This window comes from Ostrinia nubilalis, chromosome Z (assembly GCF_963855985.1).
Source record: "Ostrinia nubilalis chromosome Z, ilOstNubi1.1, whole genome shotgun sequence".
Lineage (NCBI taxonomy): Eukaryota > Metazoa > Arthropoda > Insecta > Lepidoptera > Crambidae > Ostrinia > Ostrinia nubilalis.
The window spans coordinates 11118496-11131320 of record NC_087119.1 but is presented as its reverse complement, the minus strand read 5'-3'; the positions used below and the strand labels follow the sequence as shown (position 1 = coordinate 11131320).

The following is a 12825-nucleotide window of genomic DNA, read 5'->3' as shown; positions in this document are numbered from 1 at the left end:
TTTCATTAATGTAAAAAATAATTAGTTTTTCGTGCAGTATGAAATATTCTGCCTATACGAGAAAAAATCAACAGACGACAGTGATGACACACCGCCTAGAAATATTAGGGGAAATATTTCATCAAAAAAAGATGAAATCACTATTGAAGGAATTATTGGAAATCCTACCTAAAAAGACGAAATGAGGATTGAATCCTTTATGTTAGTATTAAATAATGACAATGACAATAATAATGATCAGTAAATGCACGGCATGCATACGCAATCCCATGCCTCCCCAACGCGTCTGGCTATGGAATGTATAGGCCAAATCCTTAATTTTCCTCTGGTTTAGAGGAGGTCGTGCTCCTGCAGTGGAGACTAAGACTATGTTCACATGTAACGCGCGTTAACGCAGGTCAACGCGGAATTAAATTTATAAAGAGTTCATATGACAAGCGCTAACGCGCGTTGCGAGGTAATCGTCAGTCTGTTACGATAGAGCTTAGAAAATGGACGTGAAAGAAGCTATTGCGATGGAAGCGCGCGCTCAACTGAACTGTCAACGGACGTTACATAGTTGTCAAAGCGCGCATCAACGAGCGATCGCCTGCGTCTAGAGACTTTTTCTCTGAGCGCCGCGTCAACGCGCGCTCATGTGTTCAGTTGTATGTAAAAACTACGATGTCTAGTCGAATTTGAAAACGCGCGTCAAAATGTTGCCATCTGAACATAGCCTGATGATATTGATGGCGCGTACGCAACTCACTTGTGGTTTGATCTCTCCGCTCATGCCAGTCTTCGAGTTCTTATCGAACAGTAGGTTGACGTTACTCTGTGGTGACGCCAAGAAACTCAGGTTGATCTCTCCGATACCGGGCACGTTAAACTGCTGAGTGTGAACCGGCTGATTGTTCACCACCTAATCGGAATAATTTGTTATAGATCCAGCACATATCTGAGTCAGTGCCTGAGGTATGGGAGCGGCACGGGAGGGTGTTTTTGTGACGTCAAACGACAGCAAGACTTCAGGTAGGTGTGTGCTTCAGACTTGGACAGGGTACCCACCTGCCATGTAGCACGTAACGTAGCATGTAACGTAACCAACCTTCAAGTGAGTACGGCCCGTCCACGGTCATCGTTTATCTGGCTGCGAGCTTCTGAATCCTACTGCGAGCCGCTTTTGTGCTCGCAGTGATACTGCCACTCGGCGGGCCGCTACTATCTCCCTGCGAACCACGCGCGAGCAGCTCGCAGCGGGCTCGTGCCTATGTACTCACTTGATACAGTATCTGATAAGTCACATGCTACACGGCTAGATGAGTACCCTGCTTTGCAAGCTCTGTCATGTCGTATGTTTTAGATGTCACCCCTCCCGTGCCGCCTCCATACCTCGGGCACAGACTCACTTATGCCCTAGACATATAATAGCCTGTGGGCAGTATACTTCATAATACATTTCATTCAACTTATCCCTATTTGGACCGACGATAGACAATGGTCCGGTGCATGAAGACATGCAATCGGCCGAAATTAATCATGCTAACATGTTTCTAATTACGAAGACATTAATCTAATTATCTGTTCCTGTTGTAAAAAGAAATGCCTTAAATGTTTAGCATTGTAATTAATAGAATTTCAATGCAGGCAATAATTTAATAACCTTTAACCACGCAACAGTGATTGTCAAATTAACGTTAACAGCTTTTGGTTTATACAAAACAAAAATATTTGTACTTTAACCTGTAGAAACTTCTGCTGTTGAAGGTCTTGCTGTTGAGACTGTATATCGGCTTTTTGTTGTTGCTGCTGTTGTTGTTGTTGTTGTTGTTGTTGCTGCTGTTGTTGTTGCTGTTGTTGTTGCTGCTGCTGCTGTTGTTGTTGCTGCTGGAATTGCTTCTGCAACTATTTTTGAAAGGAAACTTTATTTTCTTGCACATTTACTAAAACAAGTATTATTTTCAATTGTTATTCAAATGTGTATTGCATGTGATACTTACCAATTCCTGCTGATCCTGCTGGTTCTTTATATGCTGCTGTATGGCCTGGTGGTGCTGCCTCTGTAGCGCGTGCTGTTGGAGCTGCTGTAACTGCTGCTGCTGCAACTGCTGCAGCTGTTGGTGCTGTAACTGCTGCAACTGTTGCTGCTGCTGCTGCTGCTGGATTATTTGCTGTTGGATCTGATGCAGGAAACAGCATTAGTATACATTCAAATTAACATTGAAAGCGATTAAAAAATAGTAATATTAGTCAGTTTAAGTATGGATAAAAAAACGACTGATTCTACTACTCAAATCAAATTCAAAAACTATCCACAAACAATATTTAAATTCTCAAAACAAAAATGTCATGATAATGACCCATAATAATTGGCTGATTGTCGGTGAGAATTTGCAATAAGTTTGTTGTAAGATTTTATTTTCCTCCTCTTGGGGTAAGTTGTGGCATTTGAACTGTAGAATAAATTATTTTTGTTAACCCATACTTAAGGGACATCATGTATGTAGTCACAAGTTAAAAACAGTGACTAATAATAAATATCGTTTTCATATTAATAATAATTCATAGTTATCATTTTCTTTCAAACTACATACAACTAGGCAATTTTCTTTAAAACTTGTTCTTTCATTTATTCTATCATTGAGTAAGCAACAAATTCTATACTTAAATATTATGTATAGTGAACTATAACAAAGATAACCTACCTGTAACTTGTCATCTTCTTCTTTTTGATTCCTGTATCTATATTCCTCCCCTGTACTGTGGTTATCAGGCTCTAGCTTTGGCTGTTTAATCTCAGGCCTCCGATAAGTGTTATTCTGCTTATCCAAAGCCAAAAGAGTATTTGCAGCTTCGTACTTATCCTCAAATGTTATACCAGCCTTTTCTGCGAGTGTTTCTAAACACTGCAGTGGCCGTTTAACAGGTTTAGGCGGTGCCTTTGGCTTATCTGCCTGACCACCACCAGGTGATTGTTTGGGCACAGTCCTAGTTATCGTAATACTATTTTTATTACATTCATCTTTCTTGTCACCCTTAGGCTCTAAAGTAAAGTAGTTTTTAGGATAGTTACTGTCTTTATCCTTTTCACCATTGAGGTTACTGTTCTCAATTAACGTTATAGTAGTTGAATTGGTGACTTTTAATGCCTTATCTTTAGGGTCATCTTTTGCTTGCGCAGGTTGGCCTGGAGCATTCGGAGAGAGCAGTTGCTGAGCGGGCACATGCTGTGTCACTGGGACATTAGCATTCTGTTCTGCAGAATGAATTGACTTTTCAGCAGGTTTCCCCAATTGTTGTTGGTAACTGGGGCTCTGTGGCTCTTTTTCCTGATCTTTTTTCTTTTGTATATTATCTAGAATTTCAGACCTGAAACAAATAAAATGTACCTTCAAAATATCAGTGCTTAGACAGAACCTTGAAGTTTATCCACACACAGAAATTATTTTATATTTAAATATTGTGAGCAGGTACCTTATTAAACATTATCACAATAATTAAAACATAACGCAATAGGTATGTTAAGGCATACTAATATTATTAAGAGGTTAAGTAATGTGTTGTTGTGTAACTTATGATTATCTATTTAATGCTCATTCAACCATAAACTTTTATTTCATATAACAGTTACTCATCAACACTAGAATAAAGAAATATTCATAGAGCTCCAAATGCTTGCACTTGACTATGCATGTTATGTTATACATATACTATAATTCTGATATAGTTAATAATATTATACAATATGATGAAAGTGCACTGATGTGGCACAGCATGCACTTGTAACTTGATTGGATAAGTCAATGTAAGTGCGCGCCTCAATTACCGCCCAGCCGCCGGCGACTGGAGACAATTGATTTTCTATCGTTCACTTAAGCAAACTGAAGAATTAGCACTAACGAAACCAGCAAAGAAATCAGACAATGTTACAAGTTGACTACTTTCTAAAGTAGGTTTATACAGTTGAAGAACACATCACCAATTTATATAATGTACCTGGAATAATAACCTGCCATTAGGTCTGATGATAATCGTGTTAATTAATCTACAAAATGTGTAAATAGTAAAAACTGTATAAAAATACAGTGACGGTAATTTGGTACCATTAACAGGAAAGTAACCACGATAGGCATTTAGTTATTGACTGTAAATAATATTATATTGCTCTATAATCTCAATTGGTTAAAACTTAAATGTGGATTTAATTAAAGCTAAGCAAACTCAAACACGCTTAAAATTCTAAAAATAATAACACCAAAACCAAACACAAATCCGAATGTAGTTGAACTGTCACTAGTAAGTTGACAGTTGTTTTTTTTTACTGTCAAATTATAGTGTTGTCTGTTGTCTATGGTGCGACATTCATATCAAAGATATTATAATCATAGGTACAGTCCATGTAATTTATCTTTGAACTGAGATGAAAATATCAAATCCGTCCTGCTGATATTTTTATTCGGCGGATGTAATAAAATTATGTAATATAAACATTGGACAATATTGTTTTAACACAATAAAGTTCTTTTTTTCTGCCGCCACACTATGAACCAAAAGCCCAATCTAGCTGGACAAAAAGGGTCTTTTCTAGCAAAAACGATAGCTTAATAACCAGAGGTAACGATTCAGTCATTATTTTTAGCAACTATCCTCTGATAATTTAGTAATTTTAAGACAAACTTGAACGAAGCTAAGCTTAAGCTTAAGCTAGCTAAATAAGACTAAAAAGAGGTTATGGAGTGTTGTTAAAGAAACATTATAAAGAATTTAGTCAGATTAGTTCAAAATTAGGCGAAAAATGGGTTCAGTTTGGTAAAATTCGGGACGATATTGTGACAAGGCCGATTGGTGTTGAATGTCTGAATGGTGAAAACTTCAAATTGATACACGTATTTTGCATCCATCTACGTCATCTTCAGAAAGTCAATCTAGTACTTCAAGTCCTGTACCTCTATTACGAAAAACTTTCAAGTTCGTTTCGTTTGCGTATTCAAAGTGCCATCGAAAAATTTTGTATGAAAAATTAAACAGCGCCCCCTATATTATAGCCGCCCTAGGGGTGCTGTTTAATTTTTCATACAAAATTTTTCGATGGCACTTTGAATACGCAAACGAAACGAACTCGAAAGTTTTTCGTAATAGAGGTACTGGTCGCCCAAAGATTGACTTCGTCCAAGCCGCGTTCAAAACAAAAAGAAGACGCAACGAGTTGACGATTTATTTAAGTCCTGCAGTACCTACTGACGATTTGGTAATGGCCGGCCAGGTATTGTTATAGTTTTATTTAATTTCCATTATTTATTAACCAGCTGTGCTCGCGTCTTTGTATGCGTAAAAATAGTTTGAATAATACTTGGCGTTTTTGCAAAATTTTTCTTTACTGCTCCACCCCTATTGGCTGTAGGGTATTATATCGACTAATGCCTTTCTTGATAAATGGGTTATTCAATACAAAAATATTTTTTCAAATCGGGCTGTAGCTTAGTTCCTGAAATTAGCGCGTTTAACCAAACAATCAAGGTCTTCAGCTTTGTAATTTTCAGTATAGAAAGCCATCTTTAAAAGCTTATGTTTAGCATTATACCTTAGTACTTTTACAGAACTAATGCAAAGATGTTAAAATATCAAGCACCGGTATAAAAAAACAATAATTTACCTTAACTAACATGTCCAGTTTAACTAGATCTCCATACACGTACAAAATGTTTAATAAAGAGGGTCAGCTTATGCTGGTTTTAGTTTTATCATTATTAAAAGCTTTCTGTTCATTTTTTTTTAACATATTATATCAAAGTAAGAGTTTTTAAAGCGTTTAGTACCTATTCCAAGCCTTAAATAATTTTGTCCAGCTAGATTGGCCTTTTGGTTCACAGTGCGCCATTTAAGACTTTCCTTTTAATTTGTTTCCGGAAATAACAAAACCATTAACCACTATAATACTACAATACTCGTATAGGGTGGAATTTTGTGATGCCACTAGGAGAGAAAGTACTCTTATTGTACTACTCTATACATAAAATATTATTATTATATAATTTTAGTCATAAAAAACAGGATTTGATGATTGTGTATGGCAAAACACGCATTACAGATGAGATTAAATTCAATACAGATGGCGTTTGTCGAGCTAGTTCAACTTGTGGTTCAACTGTCATTGTTATCAGCCTAAAATTCAAGGAATTATTTAATTTTTCTATAAATATTGTAGTTAGCATAAATTATTACCTAATTATTGTGTTACTATTACATACCTGATTAAAAAATAAACAGCTTTAGATTTTAAAGAAAGTTCAATTTTGATGCTAACAAAACCTTTGTTAACCACTCACTTGACTAGAAACAATTTAATGAAATTGTTTAAATAGTATAACCATGAATTAAATTGTTTTATAATTATTTGTGACAAGGCGCTTAACTAGCCCATGAGTTACTAAGCTAACCGTAACCTTAGATTCAAAATTATAAATAGTCAAAAAATTATAAATGTTTTATTAATAATAGAAAAAAACCGTTATTATTGTTAACATTTGAGTACAGCTGAATAATCTTGAATGAGCTGAGGAACAATAATTGAAGCCATTACCGGTAAGTACCTACTGAAAAACTTAGACGTGTAAAAAATAATGACGTACCTACTACTTGTGAATTTTATTACTAGACCTGCCATCCAGAGGTGCCAAAAAAGGACTATTTTGAACCACTTGTATGTTTTGAAAGAAAGAAAGAAATATTTATTTGGTACCTGATATTATTATAAAAACAACACAAATGAACATAAGAGCAAAACAAAATGGTATTGTAATTATTATTCACATATCAGAATATTAGCTCAGATAGTAGGTACCTAACTAGTTGTCTCATCTTTTTGTAACTAGTCGTTATCCAGCTAAGATCTAAAGATCTAGATCTCGGTGACTTTACATCTAGCTTATTATTTAATTTATTGTAATAGTAGTAACATACAATAGGTATGTATTTTTTTTTTTTTTTATGTGATAGAGAACGAGCAAACGTAACGTAATTAATAATTAGCTATTGAACTAGATGTTTTAACTATTTTTACTGATTATAGTCTAGCCCTTTAAAATATTACAATAGTAATCTACCTAAGTTACGTAGTACGAACGTATTCTTTGTTTTAAACTAAATAACTGCGAGTCGTCTTAATTGCAGCCATGAATGCTTGTGCCTGTAAGTGGCTCATAAATGAGTGCAAGCAAGAGGTAGGAAACAAGAAAATTTCTTTGTACTAAAGGTTTAGGTAGGTATACTCACATACCTAACTATTAAATTTTTTATGAGTTAAACAGAGATGTCAGTATAGGTATGTCAGTGTAGGTACATGGAAAAATGTATACAATATTTTGCAAGGATAAACGCTGCAATTGAAAGATGCCAAATGTAACAGTTTTTAGGTCGAAACATAGTTGAAAAGCCTTTTTTGTATGGAATGTCAACGGATTCGATTCGATCAAAAAGTGTCACTTGTCTAGCTCTAGACCCACTGTTTGAACAAAGGTGACTGAGTTTCTTTCTCCACTTCTTCTCAGCACCAGCCCATAATTATGTTGTCCTGAAGTGGTGGAGGGGTAGGGCAAGCTATATTTGGGTCGTGTATTTAAAGCACCTTGGAAAGGGCCTAAGAACTGAATAAAAGCTTTGACTTTGCTACTGAGGTCCAGAATAAGTACTAAATTTTAAAATATAGCCTGACCAGGAACATAAAAACCCTCGCCATGTTGCGGAAAACTAATGGTACTAATTTCTTTTAATGGCAACAGTAACTGAAAACTTCATTGACATGTCACCTTGCATGTCAGTCTATTGTTGTCAAAGTGTAAACAAACTTTATTTTAAATGTGTGCAATTGATTTTGTGAATTAAATTGCTAAAATATTTTTATAGTCGTGAAAGAAAAGTGGTTCACGATGTGTTAATGTATTTGTCGAAGAGAAATACTAAGGGTTCGGACAATATTTTCATTGAATAATGTTTCCGACAAAGGTTGTCAAATTGACTGACATGTTTATCGTATAGTACAGTCCACTATGAAAATTAGCTGTAGTCTGTTTCAACTACCTATTTTAAAGTTTTTTGTCACTTTCTAAGTTTTGAATTTTATGGAATTGGGAAAGAAGTACCGAGTTTGAAGCGTTCATGAGCAGACATTGCAGTTGAATATTCATGTTCTGAATTTGATTATTGATGAATAATAAAATAAATCCTACTAGCTCGATTGATGGTTTCATTTAATTTATTTAAACCAGGTTACCTTTAATAATATTTTTCGTTAATTTATGAAAATATCAAATTAGCCCGTAATCCTGAATCCTGATACATAAATTTAGCCTATTAATTTAACACATGTACGACTGTACTCAGTGTTGCACTATCAAATGCAATTGAAGCGCCTCTATGCCAGGGTTTTTATGTTCCTGGTCAGGCTATATAACAAAAGTAGGTTAATTTTATTATGTTTTATGAAGGGTAAATTGACATGTCTTCTTACCCTTCGTTTCGTTATCGTTAGCTATGGCTTTAATAAAAATTCTTGAAAAACTATTCATAATCATAAATGGAAAAGCTTTCAATATTTCTAATGAATAGAAGGCCTTACAGCTTGTATAGATTACCTACATTATTAATTACTACATACATGCAAATCCAATCAAGTTATTTTAAAACCACCTAAAAATACTTTTCAATAGGTATACCTACAGAATTATAATTTACGCATACATTTATGGTGTCCTATTATTGTAAGACAGGTGAGCATGAGTAAGTAAGGAAAAAAGCTGAAGTATTATTTGCAAACTCATTCAACCTACATTAGTTTCTTGTTTGAGTTCTTACTTACCATACTTTCTAGAGAAATAAAAGTAACACCTATTTTAAGGACAGATACCTAAATAAAAAACGGTTCCTCGGGCATTATTTCACAACTCACAAGGGGAAGCAAAAAAAATAATGAAAAGGTGCGAAAGAGAGGGCAATATAGAGACGCGTGTGGCGTGCGAAAGAGAGCATTAAAGCCCACTAGGGGAGTTGGAACGCAAACCGGTTCTGCATGTGTGCAGACAGACGGCGCCCTCCCTCCCCTCGGCTGTCGACCCTCGGGTACGAGGGCCCCACATTGTCAGCTTTTCCCCGAAGCATTGCAATAATAATAATAACCAAGCCCTTAGCATTAAAAAAAATAAATGCCATATGAATTTAAAGTATATAAAATTATCAGTGCTGTTTATGTTTACATGGAGTATGAATAATGACTGTGTTACATTTCGTTAAGAAGTTCCTTTCTCTTTCATTTAAGAGCTTCTGAGTAAACTTGTTTTCGCACTATTCAGATGTTTGTTCGTGATCCATTCTAATATCAAGCCACCTTAGCCCACTATCTAGAGGCAGCCACACGCGACGCACTCGCCCACTTCACATCGCAATCGTAAAGTAAAAAATAACATAAAATACCTTTTGGTGTAAAAACCATAAGAACAACGTTCCATCGTTTCAAAATAAAGGGTTAACTGAAACGTAAGCGCCGTCCCATGCGGCAGTGATTAAAAGAAAAAACAAACAAAAAGGTAAGGATCGAGACATTCGCACGAGTGAAAGTAAACACAACACTTATTATCGACGAAAACGACATACAAACACACTTTATCGATAGTCCAGCGCCAGGCTCATTGTAACAATAACCTTCTTTTCGAGTGGCGAAACACGACTGTACTGTACGCGCGCGGTGCCGGCGTGCCGCACCCATTCCCCGCACTACCCCTCGGCAGCGCTCTCTATCTGCCATCGCCAATGGTACGCCCGCCCCAAATCCGGACCTCTCATTGGTTGGTTCATTTTATGACCGTTCCACAAACAAAACCGGTTGCCAAGAACGGCACGAAAGGGCGCGAGGGACGAAATTAGCGTTTGTGCGATTATTATTATTGCCACTCTAAGCGTCTCTCTCGCACTCGATGGTCAAAGCGAGACGGTAAACCTAAAATATTAGACCGTCATATCATACCATTTCTTTCTCACCCAAACACCGACCATTTTAGAACCATAGAAGAAACACCATGAGTCAGATCTATTGCGTGCGATGGTTAAGATTTTAGATTTTTTAATGCCTTTTTACTTTGACTATTGTTTAGTCGACGCAGTACTTATCTAAAGTTTTGATCCTAAAATAAAATTAATATTTTTTTAAAGATTCAATTGTTATTTAAACATTTTATTTTTATTTTTTGTATAATAATAATTGTTTGGTACATTAATTTGTTAATTATAAGCTTTTCACGATATACCTTTCTAAGGGTAGTATTAAATTTAAAATTACTATGAAGCCAAAAATATTAAATCAACACCTTATAAATCACTCTTCTTACTTTTTGGGTCACAAATTATTATATTCTTATTCTTAATCTTGAAATTATAAATAATATTTTATTATTATTCATCATGCCAAAAGAAAGGAGAAGAAATCTTTAAATATTAAAAACCATTTTTTTTAATGTCGTAGCACCTCCTTATTTAATAGAAATCGGTTAAAAAGCAAAAGGGGCTCATTATCACCCCCTTTTACCCTACCGCACACTCATCCGAAGAATCGTTTCAACCATTAATCACTAGCTCAAAATGGGCACGTATTGCAATGTCAGAAGGTACTGAATACGACGGACATTTTACTAGATACTACTAATTTTCTTTATTTCTCAATATTTAAATTATCATGAGCAAGTTTGATCTTCAATAAATTTTAAACCTTTTTGTACAGTTTAATCACAGTAGATTAAATATACTGTGGTTTAATTCTTCATCGTAATTTATTATGTTAGTAAAATGTTCCTTATCGACAACGCAATAAGGCACAGATTGGCCTGTGATTACTTTTTTTTGAGAATTTATGTAACTCCTTCTCTTTGGCACTTAAGTTTGAGAAAATATTAATTAATAGAAATACTATTCATAATACGGGGGTTAAAATAACACATTAATAGTCGGCTTTTGCAATAATCAATGATTGGAAATAGATAAAATTCAAGCCAAATAATGCTTTATTCAGTAAACGAGAAGGCACAAATTGGCTTGAACGAAACTTTTACTTTAAACATTATTCTTGACGAATGACTGATGGATTCAACAATGCACATGAGTTAAGGTCAGTTCTTTCATCTCGTAACAAAAAATTGGAAACTTAGGAATCCATGAAAATTTACGGGCGGACGAATATCGAATTAACAATAAAATGCAAAAACTTTAATGGCTGTACTTAACTGAGCTTAGCTTTAAAGTTATCATGACCTGATATGAAAAAAATACTTGATCACGACAGTAAAAATAACACCAGAATTGTGGTCGGGCCCAATCTCTTTACTTTATTCCTCAAGATTTTTGGAGCATTACAAAGGATCTTAAAGTTAATATTCCTTCCATTAGTGGATCTGGGGAAACGGGAAACAATGCTAAAACCATAAAACTTACAGTCAATCTATTGGGTTTAAGCAAGCCAGTGTGTCATCTATTATTTCGTAATAATCGTAATATTATAGCACTAATTCATTTACTAAACAGAAGTGAAGTGATAATAGTTATAGTACAGTACCTAATTAATACAATATTTGTAGATTTCTTTATTTTAGATATTAGACAAAAAAACTGCGTGTTTTATTGAATACTTTTTTGTTTTATTATTTCTATTATTTTGTAGACATGCTCAATCTGCTATTATCACATCACTGGGAGTTTTTTTTTCAATTCTTTTGTTTATGGTCACACAAACCGGAAGTTTTTTTTAAATAAAAAAAATGATTGTCATCGCATTTCAATAAAGTTAGTGAAGATGTCGCTTTTTATGATTCTTAATGTAATTAGATGATTCTTAGCTTTTGGGCCTTTTTAGGGTTCCGTAGTCCTGATAAGGAACCCTTATAGTTTCGATATGTCTGTCTGTCTGTCCGAGGTTTTTTAAACGTAAATCCAAAGGCTAGGCCCCCGCAAAGGAATTATTTAAAACCGCTTGCCCGGGCCTCAGCTTTTGCATTGGCGCGCACCTACGTCAGGTGTTAATAGATGGCGCTTCCATGCAACAAAATCTAAATTGGTGGATACGCGCTGCTAGGTACAAAATATTTCTACTTGCTTTAAGAGCCATTTCACAAAAATATTCCGCGCGAATTTAGGTAAAAGCTGTCAACGCAACGTCAAAAGAGTAAAAAGAACGCTGAAATGGACAAAAAAATCTTGAGCCGTGACCGTATTAAGACTTGATTTAAGTTATTCGCTGGGTGCGAAGTACTAGGTGGGGGTAACATAATCGATCGCAGCGCTCATGGTGGTCAAAAGTAGAAATAATGTAAGCTCTGTCATCAGTTGTATCTGTCAATGGCAAAGCGATTCTACTTAATACATTTTAATATCATTAACTAATCGCATGAAAAGGGTCCTACTGGGAACTTAAATAAAAGAGTGGACTGTATTTCGATAGGGCTGGTTTAATAGCCGTTTACAATTTGGAAATAACTAGACTATACAACGTGGTAGTACAAAAATGAGTCACAGTAGTTGTTGTGCACAGATGTTTGCCTTATGATGAGAGCGTGAATTATTGAACTCTGCCCTTGTTTTGTTCTTAATTCTTCTACATCTCGGACTTGTCCAGCCAATACCAACAACTTTCCTTAAAATACGGTTTGTGGTTGGAATTTGATATTGTAAAACTCACAAACCCGGTCTTCAAAACAATACTCATTTCGATCTGAAAACGATATTTAATTTATTACTAGCGATACAGGAACATTTAAATATATTTACTTTTATATAATGAAACCGTTAAAGTAGCTTTTTCTTTTTGTTTTA

General features: G+C 35.2%; 1 protein-coding gene across 3 annotated transcripts in view; it reads right to left on the bottom strand.

Annotated features, from left to right (window-relative positions):
* LOC135087227 (polyhomeotic-proximal chromatin protein-like) overlaps window positions 1-9697 on the bottom strand; it is a 59849-nt gene extending 50152 nt beyond the window's left edge. For all 3 annotated transcript variants that reach the window (XM_063982065.1, XM_063982066.1, XM_063982067.1), the window contains exons 1-5: window positions 9445-9697; window positions 2685-3348; window positions 1980-2159; window positions 1723-1884; window positions 749-901 (exon numbers count right to left, since the gene is read on the bottom strand). In XM_063982065.1, coding sequence (XP_063838135.1) covers window positions 749-901; window positions 1723-1884; window positions 1980-2159; window positions 2685-3348; window positions 9445-9479 — 1194 coding nt within the window. In that variant the 5' untranslated portion in view covers window positions 9480-9697. The remainder of the gene's footprint in view (window positions 1-748; window positions 902-1722; window positions 1885-1979; window positions 2160-2684; window positions 3349-9444) is intronic.
* Window positions 9698-12825: the final 3128 nt, after the last annotated feature.